The sequence below is a fragment of the Hippopotamus amphibius genome, chromosome 2 (genome assembly GCF_030028045.1).
Source record: "Hippopotamus amphibius kiboko isolate mHipAmp2 chromosome 2, mHipAmp2.hap2, whole genome shotgun sequence".
Lineage (NCBI taxonomy): Eukaryota > Metazoa > Chordata > Mammalia > Artiodactyla > Hippopotamidae > Hippopotamus > Hippopotamus amphibius.
The window spans coordinates 11,734,860-11,752,621 of record NC_080187.1 but is presented as its reverse complement, the minus strand read 5'-3'; the positions used below and the strand labels follow the sequence as shown (position 1 = coordinate 11,752,621).

The window sequence follows — 17,762 nt, the reverse complement described above, 5'->3', positions numbered from 1 at the left end:
CCAAAAACATATACATACATCTTATGCCAGACTCTGTTCTAAGAGTTTTGCAAGTATTAATATTAACTCGTTTTATTTGACATGAGGTCATTGGTGACTGAACAAAAGCTGTTTCAGTGGAGGTGGGAGCTAAATCCTAACACAAGACAGAGGAGAGAATGAGAGGAGAGGAATTAGACAGTAAATAGCAATAACTCTCTTGAGGAATCTTATTCTAAAAGGAAGAAAAAAGATAAAAGGGATGCAGTTAAAGATGTTTTATTTTGAAGTTTAGGAGACACTATACTATGTTAGCAAGTGCATAAGAATGTACCAGTAGAGAAGAAAAAATAATGATGCAGGAGAGAGAAGCTCAATGCTGGCGGAAATTCCATAAGGTAACAAGAAGGACGCTGAAGTGTTATCTTCTCTATGAGGCACTCCTTGGCCATCCCTGCCACCTCACCAGTCCCCATCCACTCTCCTCCTCTGTGTTACTGTACTCCTCGTACTTAGAACTAGCTAATGTACAGTATAGTTAACTCACCTTGTTTATTAAAGATCTACCCTACTAGAATGTAAGCTTCACGTGAAGACAGAGATTTTTGCCTATTTTGATCATTGTTGTATCACCAGTACCTATGACAGTGCCACAAAAAATATTTGTTGAATGAAGTCAGATGGACAAGTGGAGTGGTTGCCCTAGAAAGGATGGACAGTTCATCCACAATAGAGAAGGCGAGTGGAGGACTAGTGACCACAGGAGGTTGACAAGTGTGGTAGGGGCTGGTGCCACTCTCTCCTGAGCACTTCTATTAGATAAGGATAGAATTTCAGGTTAGAAATAATTTTCCCTTAGAAGTTTAGACACTGTTTCACTATCTTCTGGTTTCTAGCATTGCCATTGCAAAATCTTGTGCAAGTTTGATTCTTAACCTTTGTACAAGAACTACTTTGTCTCTATCCCTGTATTGTAAATTTCATGATAAAAGGGCTTGGTATCTTCTTTTTTAACTTTCCAAGAATTCTGAAATATATATATACATATAAAAGTATGTATATCATATAAGCGACTTTTAAAGGAGAAATATATAAGACGCCAAAACCCAGCACCTAGTTCAGGGCTGGCCAACTACAGCCTGAAGACTAAGTCTGGTGTGCCTCCTATTTTTGTAAATAAAGCTTCCTGGAACACAGTCACACTCACTAGTTTACTGACAGTAAACTACAAGGTCAGAGTCCAGTAGCTGCAACAAAAAACCATATTTACTATCGGACCCTTTACAGAAAACTTTGCTGATCCCTAACCTAGCTCAAGAAAGAAAACAATACTTCTGGTGTCCCATATATGCCTCCTATATTCCTTTCACTCCCTCTGAGGACACTACTACCTAAATTTTTTGTTAAACATTCCCCACCCCCCTCATAATTTGTATGTATCCCTAAATAATATACCATTTAGTTTTTCTTTTTTTTTCTAAGAACTTTTATTGAGATACAGTTAACATACAATACACTGCATATATTTAGAGTGTACTATTTGGTATCCCAATCTCCCAATTCAGTGCCCCCCAACCCTCCCCACATTCCCCACTTGGTGTCCATGTGTTTGTTCTCTACACCTGAGTCTCTATTTCTGCCTTGCAAACGGGTTGATTTGTACTGTTTTTCTATACTCCACATATATGTGTTAATATACAATATTTATTTTTCTCTTTCTGACTCACTTCACTCTGTATGACAGTCTCCAGGTCCATCCATGTCTCTAAAAATGTCCCAGTTTCATGGCTTTTTACAGCTGAGTAATATTCCATTGTATATATGTACCACATCTTTTTTATCCATTCATCTGTTGATGGACATTTAGGTTGCTTCCATGTCCTGGCTATTGTAAATAGTGCTGCAATGAGCATTGGAGTGCATGTGTCTTTTTGAATGATGGTGTTCTCTGGGTATATGCCCAGCAGTGGGATTGATGGGTCATATGATAGTTCTATTTTTAGTTTTGCAAGGAACCTCCATACCGTTCTCCATAGTGGCTGTATCAATTTACATTCCCACCAACAGGGCAAGAGCATTCCCTTTTCTCCACACCCTCTCCAGCATTTACCGTTTGTCGATTTTCTGATGATGCCCATTCTAATTGGTGTGAGGTGATACCTCATTGTCGTTTTGATGTGCATTTCTCTAATAATTAGTGATGTTGAGCAGCTTTTCATGTGCCTCTTGGCCATCCGTATGTCTTCTTTGGAGAAATGCCTGTTTAGCTCTTCTGCTCTTCATTTTTTGACTGGGTTGTTTGTTTTTCTGATATTGAGCTGGATAAACTGTTTATATATTTTGGAGATTAGTCCTTTGTCTGTTGATTCGTTTGAAAATATTTTTTCCCATTCTGAGGGTTGTCTTTTCGTCTTGCTTACAGTTTCCTTTGCTCTGCAGAAGCTTTGAAGTTTCATTAGGTCCCACTTATTTATTTTTGTTTTTATTTCCATTATTCTAGGGGGTGGATCAAAAAAGATCTTGCTGTGATTTACGTCAAAGAGTGTTCTTCCTATGTTTTCCTCTAGGAGTTTTATAGTGTCTGGCCTTACATGTAGGTCTTTTATCCATTTTGAGTTTATTTTTGTGTATGATGTTAAAGAGTGTTCTAATTTCATTCTTTTCCATGTAGCTGTCCAGTTTTCTCAGCACCATTTATTGAAGAGGCGGCCTTTTCTCCATTGTATATCCTTGCCCCCTTTGTCATAGATTAGTTGACTGTAGTTTATCACTGGGCTTTCTATCCTGTTCCATTGATCTATATGTCTGTATTTGTGCCACTACCATACTGTCTTGATCACCGTAGCCTTGTAGTATAGCCTGAAGTCGGGAAGCCTGATTCCACCAATTCCGTCTTTCCTTCTCAAGATTGCTTTGGCTATTTGGGGTCTTTTGCATTTCCATACAAACAGTAAAATTTCTTGTTCTAGTTCTGTGAAAAATGCCATTGGTAATTTGATCAGGATTGCATTGAATCTGTACATTGCTTTCGGTAATATAGTCATTTTCACAATGTTGATTCTTCCAATACAAGAACATGGTATGTCCCTCCATCTGTTTGTATCATCTTTGATTTCTTTCACTAGTGTCTTATAGTTTTCTGAGTACAGGTCTTTTACCTCCTTGGTTAGGTTTATTCCTAGGTATTTTATTCTTTTTGCTGCAATGGTGAATGGGATTGTTTCCTTAATTTCTCTTTCTGATCTGTCATTGTTGGTGTATAGAAATGCAAGAGATTTCTGGGTGTTAATTTTGTATCTTGCAACTTTACCAAATTCATTGCTTAGCTCAAGTAGTTTTCTGGGGGCATCTTTAGGATTTTCCATGTATAGTAGCATGTCATCTGTGACCAGTGACAGTTTTACTTCTTCTTTTCCAACTTGGATTCCTTTTATTTCTTTTTCTTCTCTGATTGCTGTGGCAAGGACTTCCAAAACTATGTAGATAGTAGTGGCGAGAGTGGACATCCTTGTCTTGTTCCTGATCTTAGAGGGAATGCTTCCAGTTTTTCACCATTGAGAAAGATGTTTGCTGTGGGTTTGTCATATATGGCCTTTCTTCTGTTGAGGTACGTTCCCTCGATGCCCACCTTCTGGAGAGTTTTTATCATAAATGGGTGGTGAATTTTGTCAAAAGCTTTTTCTGCATCTATGGAGATGATCATGTGGTTTTTATCCTTCAATTTGTTAATATGGTGTATCACATTGATTGATTTGCATATATTGAAGAATCCTTGCATTCCAGGGATAAACCCCACTTGATCATGGTGGATGATCCTTTGAATGTGTTGTTGGATTCTGTTGGCTAGTATTTTGTTGAGGATTTTTGCATCTAAATTCATCAGTGATATTGGTCTGTAGTTTTCTTTTTTGTAGTATCTTTGCCTGGTTTTGGTATCAGGGTGATGGTGGCCTCATAAAATGAGTTTGGGAGTGTTCCTTCCTCTGCAATGTTTTGGAAGCGTTTGAGAAGGATGGGTGTTAGCTCTTCTCTAAATGTTTGATAAAATTCACCTGTGAATCCATCTGGTCCTGGACTTTTGTTTGTTGGGAGATTTTTAATCACAGTTTCAATTTCATCCCTTGTGATTGGTCTGTTCATATTTTCTCTGTCTTCCTGATTCAGTCTTGGAAGCTTATACCTTTCTAAGAATCTGTCCATTTCATCCAGGTTGTCCATTTTATTGGCATATAGTTGCTTGTAGTAGTCTCTTATGGTGCTTTTTATTTCTATGGTGTCTGTTCTAACTTCTCCTGTTTCATTTCTAATTTTATTGATTTGAGTCCTCTCCCTCATTTTCTTGATGAGTCTTGCTAGAGGTTTATTGATTTTATTTATCTTCTCAAAGAACCAGCTTTTAGTTGTATTGATTTTTGCTATTGTTTTCTTTGTTTCTATTTCATTTATTTCTGCTCTGATCTTTATGATTTCTCTCCATCTACTAACTTTGGGTTTTGTTTGCTCTTCTTTCTCTAGTTTCTTTAGGTGTAAGGTTAGATTGTTTGGGATTTTTCTTGTTTCTTGACGTAGGATTATATTGCTATAAACTTCCCTCTTAGAACTGCCTTTGCTGCATCCCATAGGTTTTGGATCGTTGTGTTTTCATTGTCATTTGTCTCTAAGTATTTTTTGATTTCCTCTTTGATTTCTTCAGTGATCTCTTGGTTATTTAGTAGCATATTGTTTAGCCTCCATGTGTTTGTGTTTTTTACAGTTTTTTTCCTGTACCATTTAGTTTTTCTTAGTTGAACTTTATATTAATGAAATCACACTGCATATTATTCTGCAGCTTGTTTCTTTTACTCAGAACTCTGTATGAGACACCAATCACATTGATAGTGTAGTTCATCTTCACTTACACAGTATTCTACTGTATGGCTATGCAACAATTTGTGAGTTTTGTGTTGGTCATCTGGGTTCTTTCCAAGTTTAAAAAACAAATCCAAAAACAACGCTGCTACAAACATGTTTGCACATGTATCACATGATACATGATCAAAAAGAGCCTGTATGTATGTGTATGTACACACACACACACACACACACACACTTTCACCCAGGAGTGGAACTGCTGAGTGTTGGGCATATGCAAATAGTTCTGTGCCATATACTCTCCAAAGAGTAGTACATGAAATTCTCCAATACATCTGCAATGTAACACTTGGTTTATCAGACATCTAATTTCTGCAAATCTAGTGTTTTAATTACTGTAGTTTTAATTTGCTTTTCTGTGATTACTAATGTGGTTGAGCATCTTTCCATATATTTATTAGCCATTTGTGTTTCTTCTGTGAAATGCCTATTTGTGCTTTTTGCCAATGTTTCTATTGATAGATTTGTCTTCTGCTTTTTTTAAAACTATAGTAGTTCTTTATATATTTCAGATATTAATCTTTTGTCAGTTTTATATATAGCAAATATCTCACCTCAGCTTGTGACTTATCTTTCCATTCTCTGAATGGTATATTTTAATGAACAAAATTCACAATTTTAATCTTTTCCTTTATGTAATGCATACTTTGGATTATTTAACTGAATTCATTTCTACTCCAAGATCACAGCGCTTATTCTGTCTTCAAAAAATTTTAAAATTTTGCCTTTCACATTTAAGTCCTTGATCCATTCGGAATTCAGTTTTGCATGTTGTATAAGATATAAATTATCTCCCTTTTCCTCCCCATGTGGATAATCAATTATTGAAAAGTCCATCCATTCCCCCAGATGTTGCAATGCCACCCCTGTTGTATATGAAGAACCCACACACATGTGGTCTGTTTCTGCAATCTATTCTGTTCTATCAGTCTATTTGTGTATCCCTATGCCATTACTAGCATCTTAATTACTACAGCTCTATAAAAAGTCTTGATGTCTGGTAAAGCAAGCTTTACCACCCATTCTTTTTCTTCAATTATGTCTTGGCTCTTCCTTTGGCTTTTCATATTAATTTTAGAATCAGTTTGCCAAGTACTATGTAAAATCCTATTGGGATTTTGAATGGAATTGTATGTAATCTATATTATACATCATTTACACCTTCAATATAATGAATATTCCTATTCATGAACATGGTCATGCTTTTTCTCTATTGAAAATTCACATTGAACATATGAATTTTCCCTTTCAATATGTTAACGTGGTGAGCCATAGTAATAGATTTTCTAGTATTATCAGCCTCACCTTTCTGGAATAAACTAAACTCAGTTATTATGCACTATATTTTTAAAATTTTATTTATTTATTTATTATTTTCAGGGGGTACACCAAGTTCAATCATCTGTTTTTATACACATATCCCCGTATTCCCTCCCTCCCTCGAATCCCCCACACTCTCCCCGTCCCAGTCCTCTAAGGCATCATCCATCCTCGAGTTGAACTCCCTTTGTTATACAGCAACTTCCCACTGGCTATCTACTTTACAGTTGGTACTATATATATGTCTATGCTACTCTCTCCCTTCGTCTCAGCTTCCCCTTCACCCCCCACCCCCCGCCAAACCTCGAGTTCTCCAGTCAATTCTCTGTATCTGCGTCCTTGTTCTTGTCTTGTCACTGAGTTCATCAGTACCATTTTTAGATTCCGTATATGTGAGTTAGCATACAATATTTGTCTTTCTCTTTCTGACTTACTTCACTCTCTATGACAGACTCTAGGTCTATCCACCTCATGACATATAGCTCCATCTCATCCCTTTCTATAGCTGAGTAATATTCCATTGTATATATATGCCACATCTTCTTTATCCATTCATTTGTTGATGGGCATTTAGGTTGCTTCCATGTTCCGGCTATTGTAAATAGTGCTGCAATAAACATTCTGGTACATGTTTCATTTCGGATTATGGTTTTCTTTGGGTATGTGCCCAGTAGTGGGATTACTGGATCATATGGTAGTTCTATTTGTAGTTTTTTAAGGAACCTCCAAATTGTTTTCCATAGTGGCTGTACCAACTTACATTCCCACCAACAGTATGCACTATATTTTTTATGTATTTGCTACTGTTTTGTTTAAGATTTCTACAGGTATGTTAATGAGTGAGGCTGGCTGATAACTTTTCTTTCTTGTAGTGTCTCTTTGTGTAGTTGAATGTCAAAATTATACAAGTGTCACAAGAAAAGCTGGGATGTGTTCATTCCTTTTTCTAGACTCTTGGGGAGTTTGTCTAAGATTGAAATTACCTGTTCCTTAAGATATTTGATAAAATATACCTGTAAAACCATCTGGGCTGAGTGTTTTAGAAAAAAAATTTTATATACTGATTCACTTTCTATAAATTAAATGACCTATTCAATTTTTATATTTCTTCTTAATTCAATGTTGGTAAATTATATTTTTCTGTTCATGTCACCTTAGTTTTTGAATGTTGGCATGACATTCATAACAGCATTTTCTTAGCATCTAAAGTTTCTGCTGTATCTACTCTTTGTGTTTACTGATTTACTCCTTTATTTCATTTTAGTTTTTGGAAGAAGCAGAAATAACTTTGTGTGTTTAATCCACTATATTTATCTAAACAAAATCACACAGGAGGTACATTCTTCCTTATCTATAAGACAGAGAAATGACAGCACCTACTACAAACTGTTATAGTGACAATTAAATTAGTTACTAGATGAAGAAGGCTTAGTATAGTGCCTGGCACATATTAAGGCCTAAAAAATATCATGATTATATTATAGAGAATTCAATTCCACTGTTATGATGTCCCATTTTTGTTTTACTTAAGTGTAATGCTTCAAAGCAACAGTAACTGGTTATGGACCAGACTCTTTTAAACATGCTCTTAATCTGTTCAGCCTCATAAAGAGGCAATGATAAATCTGGTTGGCAATATTCTCCTTCCAAACCTCAGTCTGGGTGTTCAGGCCCTGAGACTATGAACTGCACTCATAGTTTAAAATAAAATGCAAAACAAAGCAAGAAGTCTATTATGGGCTGTTTTTCTCTTGAGGGCAAGGGCCATACTTTTATCACCTACTATGTGCTATGAGCCTAGCACCCAGCAGGCAATTAAAAAATTGTGCATTCTTGACAAGCAAACAATACCAAAAAATAATACAGTTACAATAAAAACCATAAAGAAAATTCTAATGGTCTCCCTAAGTTTTCATTATTAGGTGCCTTGAATTCATAGGTAAACACATAGGTAAATCATAGGCCTATGATTCCATCCATAGGCCCTTCAATAGGGAAATTCTCACTATAAGAAGGTCTTTCTACCCTCTCTAACAGTCAACTTCTCCTAGTCAATTTCTTTATGTCAGTTTTACCTCAAAAAGGAAAAACAAAAAACTGTAAACAGATATTGAACTTTAGTTAATAACAAACATATTCAATTATTTGGGGGGAAGCACAGTGATGTCTGTGATTTACTTCGAAATGCATCAAAAACCAAGGTAGCTTGATGGGCGGTATGAGATAGGCGTGTGCCAGAGCCAGCACAGTAATGTGTCAATGGGAGAGTCTAGACACAATTGTACGGATGTTCACTGCAAACTGATTTCAGTTTTCTATGTTTGAGAATTTTCATAATAGATGCTGGAAAAAATATAAACTCTTATACTTAGCAAGTTAAAAAACCAACATAGAAAGAATATGAAAAATATTTATATTATATAGTAAAAGTTATTACAATATAAAAAGAGCTCATCCCAATTTTCTTTTAAAATCAAAAGCCCTATAAGTTAAATGGGAAAAGACATTAATAAAATGCAAATAGGAAAAAAAAAAAACGGATGGAAAATATTCAGTTACCTCTAACCAAAGAAATTAAAAATAAAGCAAACCTGCTATACCATTTTATGCCTATTTTATTAGGAAAATTAAAGCATGTGTTCAACATACACAACTCTGGCAAGGCTGCAGTGCAAATAGTACACTCAGGCACAGCTGTCAGCATCCACTATAAGAAAGCATAGCCTGTTTGGGAAGCAATTTGGCATCCATAAGTCATAGCACTTATTCAGTCCTTTGACCCAGAGGTACCAATCCTTAGAATACAAACTGTATCAGTCAAATGCAGCCAAAAGATGTTCACTGCAGTGTTACCTACTAAAGGATTAAACTATGAACAACCTAAATAGCCATCAAAAAAAGAAAGATTTAGCAAATGATGACATATCAGTATAATGGAATATGATATAGACGTATAAAAAATGACGATAATGGAAGCTTATGTGGAAATATGTAAAGTGCTCATAACATAATCAAATGGGAAACTATTTATAATTGATTGTGAAACTACAGGAATAAATGAAATGTGCACTGACACTGTAAAGGAACATGAATAATTAATGAAAATGACATGTTACTATCTGAGGGGATTGTGTCTGATTTCTTTTTCTAAAGTTCTCTTTAATCTTTCCAATACATACTTCAATTAAAATAAAATTAAAAGGCCCGTCTCAAGACTGTCTACTCACAGTGCTGAGTTTGCTGCAAATGATGAGTATCCGGCGTTCGTAGAGCATACTGGCATACAGATGTAACATGTTGTTTACATCCACAGCCACAAAATATTCTGTCAGATTTCTCTAGGAGAAAGAAGAAGGAGAGGTTTGTGGCTTATTTTGTTTGTTCTTATTACAAACAGTATCTAACAGAAGCATGAGAAACAGAATAAAATCAGCAAGTATACTCCCCTCTTCCCCTGTCCTATTCTTTCTCCCTGGGAGACCAAATCTCACACGTGAATCATGAAATGTAAAGTTGGAAGAGAACTTAGAGATGAAGGAGTCTGAGCAATCACACCTCTGGGTGATGATTACAGTTTACAACATGAGGTCATGTGCAACAATGAACTTGCCCTTCACGTCAGTTCCAAAAGGTGAGCAGCACAAGAAGTCTGCAGTCTTACAAATGAGGAAACCAAGGCAAGAGAGAGACACCAACATCGAAAAACATAATAAGCAGTAAAGATGGGACTGCAGCTCAGATCCTCTGACCCTGGGTCCTAGAACTTTCCCAAAGCACCATGTTGTACTTCTGAGCAAAAGAAAGTACCCAGGGACCAAAATGCTTCTGGCACAGACCCTGTTTCTGTCCAACAGGTCCCACCCACAAAGGCCGGACATGCCCCTCTCCTGTCATCACTGCTGGGGTCCCCCCTCCTCCACAGTTTACATTTTCTAAAACGGCTCAGCTGGAAGTAAAGCAATTTCCAAGATCTACAATTTCCAGGTATTTCACTCAAAAGGGGGAAGAAAACCATTGAAGACAAGCAGCGGCAAGTTGTGACAAAGCAGTGTTTTAAACTAGCTTTTGTCTGTAGCCTGGGCTTCATTCCTTTAATTAGTACTATAGATTGGTACTCTTCAGCTTTCAGAAAAAATGTAATGTGTTTCATTTCTGCAGCCCCTTCTATACCCACCTGACTTTAATAATACACATGAATATGCTAATTTCTTCAATGTTACAGGTTTTCAATGCCATACAATATAATCCTCTGAAAATGAAGGAGGTTGGGAGGGAAGGAACACTATTGCCAGGGGTTGCAGTTTATAATGATGAAAGATCCATAACCCCCATAAATTCAAGCAAACCAGGTGGATTTTATATGCAAAATAGCATAAAGTGCTTTTCAACAATATTATGGGTTGGGAATAAGAATGGGCACTTATCTATGATTTACTGTTTGAGTACCAGGTTAACTATCAACCCTTATAAATAAAGCATGAGTGAATTAATAGGTCCACATACTGACTACCTCCCAAGTACCAGGCACTGGACCAGGTACTCTTGAATGTGTAATTTTAAGCAATCCTCAAAAAAATCCAATGAAGTATTATTCTTTCCAACATATAGATAAACTAAGTCTGGGAGAGATTTGGTAACTGGTAGAGTCAGATTTTGGCCACAGATGCAACACCATAGCGCATACACTTTCCCTTACATTATATTCTCCCTCTTAAATACTTTTAAACATCTACAATATACAAGGCTTTACATATATTATTTCACTCATCTTGAAGCCATTCCTTGAACAAATATTATCATCTCTATACACAGATAAGAAAACAGAGGCACAGAGAAGTAACTTTACCAAGGTTATATACAGTAAGTGGATAAGGCATTGTTCAGTCTTGGGTGGGTTTGCCTCTGAACCTGTGTGGTTTTTTTGTTTGTTTGGTTTTAATACACCACTAAAAATAGTAGATAAAAGTTGCATTTGGAAAGAACAAAGCAGGATCAAAGTATGGCCAAAGAAAAAGTGTTTCTGTTAAAAATTGTTATTCTATTTATTGAGTAATCCTTACGTGCCAGACAACAGGTAAACCCGTGTTCTCTCTAATCTTCTCAACAACCCTGAGAAAGACATTATCAACTCCACTTTATAGATGGGAAAACTGAGGTTCGGGAAGGTTAAATAGTCTTCTAAAAGGTCACCCAGCTAGAAAGGGCCAAGTTTCAAAATCAGGTTTCCTGAACCCCAAACTCTTGCTCTAACCACCACACCAATTTGCCTCTTAACAAACTTGAAAAACAAAACTAATCAAACAAGAAAGTCGGTCTGAATTAATCAAAAAGTGTATCTCTGGCCCGGTGGACTGAGGAGTGCTGAGCTAATGAAGTCAGGATGGGGTTTGTTCTGAAGACAGTGACACGGCAGAGCTATTCTCGCAAACAAAAATACAAGGCCCTCAGCTGAGCATTTCAGTAAAATGCTTAACTGCTGATGAATTACATGAATTTTTCTTTTAGGAGAGGATGGAAGTAAAAAGAAAATAGAAATGAGGAGCTTAAAGAAGGCCAGAAAGCCCATTAGCACTTTTGACAGATCCAAAGATAACTCTGAAGCCACCAAAACGTGGCCTCAAGAGTCTGCCAAGAAGCTTCACGCTGGGTAGAAATATGTTACACAGCTTGCCGTCCAAATAGGGAGACACAGCGTCAGAGACAAATCCTGCGCCTTATTTTGGTGGGAGAAAAAAAAAAAAACACAAGGATACTTTTGTGGATAGGGAAGGGAACATTTCTGAAATAAAAACACCACTTGGTTGAGGTATAACCCCCAGCCCAATCAGGTTCTGAAGGACTCAGGTGCTTGTTCCAAAAAACTCTACGCAGGTATGTTAAAAATATGTAACATTTAACCAAATTCTCTCTAAACTGTCATGTACTTTTTTTGGTATTTCTCATCCCATCTGTGCTGATTACCAAGATATTTGTGTCTAAACAGAAGCTGTCTTTCTTATCTGCTTCCTCCCTGCCTCTTTCCTTCTGGGATGCCACCCGCCTAGGCGGTGGGAGTGGGTGGGAGTGCCAACAGCCCTGGGAACCTCACTCAGGGATGGGAGCACCTGTGGGGCAGAGCGGACCTTGGGGACACCTGAAGGGAGCCCTTGCAGTTCCCACCAAGCCTCATCTAAGAAGAAAACCCCTCGGAGAGAGGGGACTTCTTTCCCCTGCCTTTAAGCATCCGGTAGCTTAAGCCACAAGAACTCTCAATTTCTCAGGCCTGCCATGCTTTTCACACCCCCAGGCCTTTACTTCCGCTGTTTCCTCTGCCTAGGACGCTCTTCTCTTCCTTGAGGACACCCATTTCAAGACTCAGCTCAAATGTCGCCTCCTCCTAATAGGCTTCCTCAACTCATCTGTCAAGGCGCCCTTTGTGCTTCCATAACAATTCGTCTCTATCTTAAAATCACTCAGTTACAAGTATGTTTGTGCCACCAGACTGAGATCCCTTTGGGTAAAATGACGTATCCCATCATCTAGCAGTTTGATAAAAGAGGGAATCAATGAGTGGAGAAAGCAACTGGCTGAAAACTACTGCTCATTAGCTCAGGCGTGAGCAGGGTAGTGGAAGAGAAGCACAAGGGCCTGGAAGGGGAACAATGTGGTGTGTTAGGAAGAACGCAGCACTTGACTTCAGTAAACCTGGATCTGAGTTGGATGAAGTGATCAATAACTTAGTGAAGGGCCCACAGGAAAAGAAGTGACACTGGAGACTCACAAAGTCAGGTAAGGTAGCTGGGGAAGGGGGAGCTTTTAGAGGTATCTGTGGCTACATTCATTTAAAATGTAAAGAAATACGTGGTTTGTTCATCAGGTAATTGGGGCGGGGGGCCGGGAGAACTGTACACAGAGGCAGGTGTACATTTCACAGCCAGGTCAATCATATTTTTCAGACAGGTAACAACACAGTATAGGGAACGAGAAATAAGAAGAGAAGGCTTCCATGGCAAGTTATCCTAGGTCAAGACTGCAGCCAGAACATACGGTGAGCTTACATTTATTAAAAAAAAAAAAAAAAGCCACAGGTATGCCACTCTCTCCCAGCACTTGCCTTTAATGGAACTAAGTCTTCAATCTTCCATTTCTGTTTCCTATAATCAGCCAGTCAACACTTGTTTGACTCTTACTAAGTGCTTAGTACTACCCTGGGAGCTAGGCCTGCAGAGATTAACTAAACATGACCCCCATGTTCCAGAAGTGGAAACCTGGTATGCCAAGAACTGTGATCCAGGCTAGACGTGCTCCAGGGCTGGCTGAGAAGGGAAGATTCAACTCTGCCAGATGGGTATGGGGGGAAGTCTGGGGAAGACTGGACAGAGGAGAAGATACTCACTCTGGGCCTCCCAACAGGGGGTTCACTCAGGGGACAGGGGGAAAAGCACATTCCAGACAGAGGCAAGGGGGAGAGAGCAGCTCTATGCAGGTCAGTGGTGCACAGGGCAGGGTGCAGGGCAGGGAGCGTTCTGGGGCAGGGGAGCTGGGTTCAGATCCTGTGGGAGACTAGACTTTTATCCACAGGTAACAGGGAGCTGCTGGAGAATCAGGACACGATCATATCTGTGTTGCAGAAAGATCTTCCTAGAGGTCCTGTGGATGATGCACATGAGAGGGCAAGCAGGAGGCAGGGCAAGCAGCTAACAGGCTACTGCCATATTTAGGGAAAGAATGATTACAACAAGCTATTCAGATAAAAGCTTTGAATATGGATGTCACAGATCTCTGCAAAGTGGAATCACAGGGCTTGACAATGGATTAGACTTGGAAAGGGGGTAGGAAGGATCTGGAATAAGCCCAGACTTCTAGGTTCCTGTGCGCCACATCTGTTCACTTGCTCAACAAGTTTTTTAAAGGGAGAGTCCAGTCTTTTAGTGAAGGATCAATCCTCCTTCTAAAGAACCATCAATCCTGTCAAACATGGTGTTGCTGTCCACCTAGTCTTAGGCCTGGTGTCCTGGGTTATAATGCCATAAGCCTAAATTACCATCCCCTTTATTCCCTGACAATTACTCCTCCGTGAGATTCATCCGCTGAAACGGAAAACCTTGCTTAGATAGACTACTTCCCAGTGTCCACACTCAAAAGGGCTCAGTTTTCTCAGTGCTAATAAGTTTTTAGGCTTAAGGAAGAACATTCCTTTTCTATTCATGGAGTTTAAGCATTATTTAAGTTGCATATAGTTATGTGCCTCTGAGCATCCTCCTACATGCCTAGCATTTGTTATATGGGCCCACTCTGTAGGGCTGGGTAGCAGGGACATGAAGCTGACCACTTCCCAGGCTGAACAGGGCTCAAGTCTGAGGCAGGTATCTGGTTAACAAAGACAGAGAGCCTGGAAGTTGAGCTTCAGAAGAGGCACGTGCTGTACAAGCTCCTTAGGCTCTCCAGGCTTTTCATCTCCACAAAGCAACAGTGGTGAAGAACCTTCCTTTCTGTGACTCTAAATCCAGACAAAGAAGGGAAGACACCTGGCAAAACCTCACTTCCCCCAGGAGAAGCCCCATAGTGGCTGCTCCCTTCTAGCTGTCCCTGCTGGCTCCTGTGCCGATCCAGGTGGCTGGGGACTTCAGACTCGCTGTGATCCACGCCCCGGGTGAGGAAGCGGGTGGGGGTGGTGATGGGGGAGTGGAATGGGCCTCGGATGGGAGGGGATATAGTCGGGCTTAGAGAAAAAGCGTCTTAGGTTCAGTACCTTAGGGAAATGAGATAATCCCCAAACTAAAGAACTGACTCTAAGCTGGGTACTCCTTGGAGCCTTCGAAACAGATGCTAGTCCGCCCCACAGTCTGTCATTTTATCAGTCTTTGTGACTGTGAGCTTCATACACAGTATAGATGATAAAGACTTACTGTGCTGTGTCTGGAGGAGGTTTCTAAGGCAAGAGGCTGGTTTTGTCCATGGGTCTTATTTCCTGAAATAACTCCTGCTCAGATTATTTTACCAGAATATAAACCTTTAAAATCTTCAATTAATTTTTTTATAGACGAATTCAGGTTACTTTAGTTGTGTAGAATTCTTAAAAAGGAATTATAAATTTGGCTTCTAAAATAATCTGTTTGCGAAAGAATCCCACAAACTCACACAAGCAATCAAATCAGAAAAGTATATTATAGGAAAGAAAGCAGAGTTTACCCAGAGGTCAACTTTTATCCCTCTGCGTGAATGGAAAAACCATTAGAATAAACAATTACCTGACAACTCTTAACAGCAACAATGGAATTCTCTATAATCTCAGTACTTGATAATAGGTCTTCTACTACCACCTCAACTTTGTTTATTTTTGAAAGTCATGATGAGTTCATAAATCTTTTCCATATCATGGAGCATCTTTTGACAGAGTGGAGTCTGGGCAATGTTATATGTAACTGTCCATTCTAAATGCTTTCCTTGCATCATTAACCACTTGGTATGACACAGGCCAGATAATTAAGACAGGTTTGTTTAATATTCTAAAAGAAGGCCTATATGATTATCCATTAATCAAAAGTAAACTTCAAAACCTGGCCACACAAAAAAATCCCTTATACAGCCAGTTTACAATGTAATTATTAACACATATCAGTTCATGATCTGTGACTTTTTTAAAAATGCAGGTCAACTGTTTAAAATTTATAAAGATTTATGCTCATTTAATTATTGCCTGTATAAAATTCACTCCTACATGTGTTATCTTGATAGACAGAAAAAACCCTGAAGAGCAATTACATACTGATAGTTTTTCAGTGAAAAGGAAGAAAATATTTTCACACAGAAATTGTAGAAATAATGAGAATTAACTTCAACAGAGATCTGAAAGTGGAAAGAATTAATTTTCTACATTTGCTTTTCATTAACATCTTGCAGACTCACTGGCCCAAAAGCCAAGTGAAAGGAATCATTATTTTTCCTTCTCCTGAGAGTGACTGCATTGCTAATTCATTCATTCATTCATTCCATAAATATATACTGAATATCTACTCTGTTCTAGGTACAGTGCTAATTACGGAGATGCAGTAATGAAAAAATACTGATCCTGCTGTTACGGAAGGAGAGGTGATAAACACAGTCACATAATTATATAATTTACACTTTGGATGAATGATTTCTTAGGAGGGTATTTGGAGCCACGGAATGGAGGCCCAGGATTCAGCAGCATCTCGGAGCGGAAATCAGACTGACCTGAGTGTGACTGCTGGTTTTAGCATTTACTGGCTGGGTGGTTAGGGGCAAGTTACTTCACGTCTCTGGGCTTCATTTCCTCTTCAGAGCAGGGATAACAAAGGCTGCGGTGAAGATTTCATGATATAATAAATAGCGCCTGATCTGATCCACCGTGGGTGTTCAACGAATATTACCTCATTTCTCCTCCTCACATTAACCCTTCTCTGAAGCTGTCCGAAAGAATACGATTATCTGCTGACAGAATCAAGTTCCATATCCCAAAGTCCCTTTACCCTTTTCTTTGCTTATTCTCTTAGTTCAGTATGTCCCTAAGAGGAGATAATAAGTGTGTACACAACACCTGCCACATGACAGGCACTAGAGTCCTGGACTCTATTCCCTGTACCATTTCCAGTCAATGGTGGCTGCTAAGAGACTTTTGTGGCCAAACATACACTCCATGAAAAGTGCTGATCTTCACAACCAAGAATGTCAGGAAAAACCAAGAAAAGACAAGCTCCAAGAAGTAATGTTCCCTAGTCCTCAAGCACAACTCAAGAGAGGTTAAGAACTTTAGGAAAGCCGAAGGAAGAAGGGAAGGAAAGAACTATCAAAAGCAGTAACTCTGTTGCACCAGGCATTGAACTTGGAACTTTACATGTAAAACTTCATTTGTTCTTCTCATTTTCCTTTATTAGATAAGGAGGCTCGAGAATATAATACGTATCCCAAGGTCTCAGAGTGGTGGAGCCCAGTGTCTGGCTGTCTCCAAAACTCATGTTCTTTCCACTACAGCAGACTATATCATATTAACAACCCCTTCGCTATTGCTTGTTTCAATTTGCAAGGCGGCAATTTAGTCATTTTAAATTAATCCTTGAAAAATCACCAAGAGATTAAAATGCAAATTTCAACATGGCTAGAGCTCAGTAGTGATTCTATGTCAAAAATCACACAAATTGGCCCTACAAAAGTTCAGATTTTCCTTAGAGGAAAAGCTTTCCTGCTTCATTTCATACTTGAAATATGGAAAGTCATTTCTTTTCCTTTTTCCTCATGAATATCAAAAGTCAACCGTAGGGAGGCAGGGGGGTATAATGGAAACAAAATGCTTTGGTTCCTTACAAACCTGGGTCACTACACCCCATTTGGAAGCAGACCTTGGGCTATAACCTCAGGCCTGTGAGCTCCGGGTCCCCACATGTAAAATGAGGCTCACGTCTACCTCTCACAGAGTAGCTGTAAGGATTTAAATGGAACCATGTATGTTAGGAGTCTGGCAGATTGTTTTTATTATTCCTGCTTAGAAACAAACAAGGCCAGCCTTTTACTGGTTTGCAAAGGAGGATTTAGGGGACAATGGGTCATACACA

At 38.8% G+C, this 17,762-nt stretch overlaps 1 protein-coding gene across 4 annotated transcripts in view; it reads right to left on the bottom strand.

The window, feature by feature from the left end:
- DENND1A (DENN domain containing 1A) overlaps positions 1 to 17,762 on the bottom strand; it is a 517,643-nt gene that overhangs the window by 237,059 nt on the left and 262,822 nt on the right. For all 4 annotated transcript variants that reach the window (XM_057721732.1, XM_057721733.1, XM_057721734.1 and 1 more), the window contains exon 9: positions 9,438 to 9,548. In XM_057721732.1, coding sequence (XP_057577715.1) covers positions 9,438 to 9,548 — 111 coding nt within the window. The remainder of the gene's footprint in view (positions 1 to 9,437; positions 9,549 to 17,762) is intronic.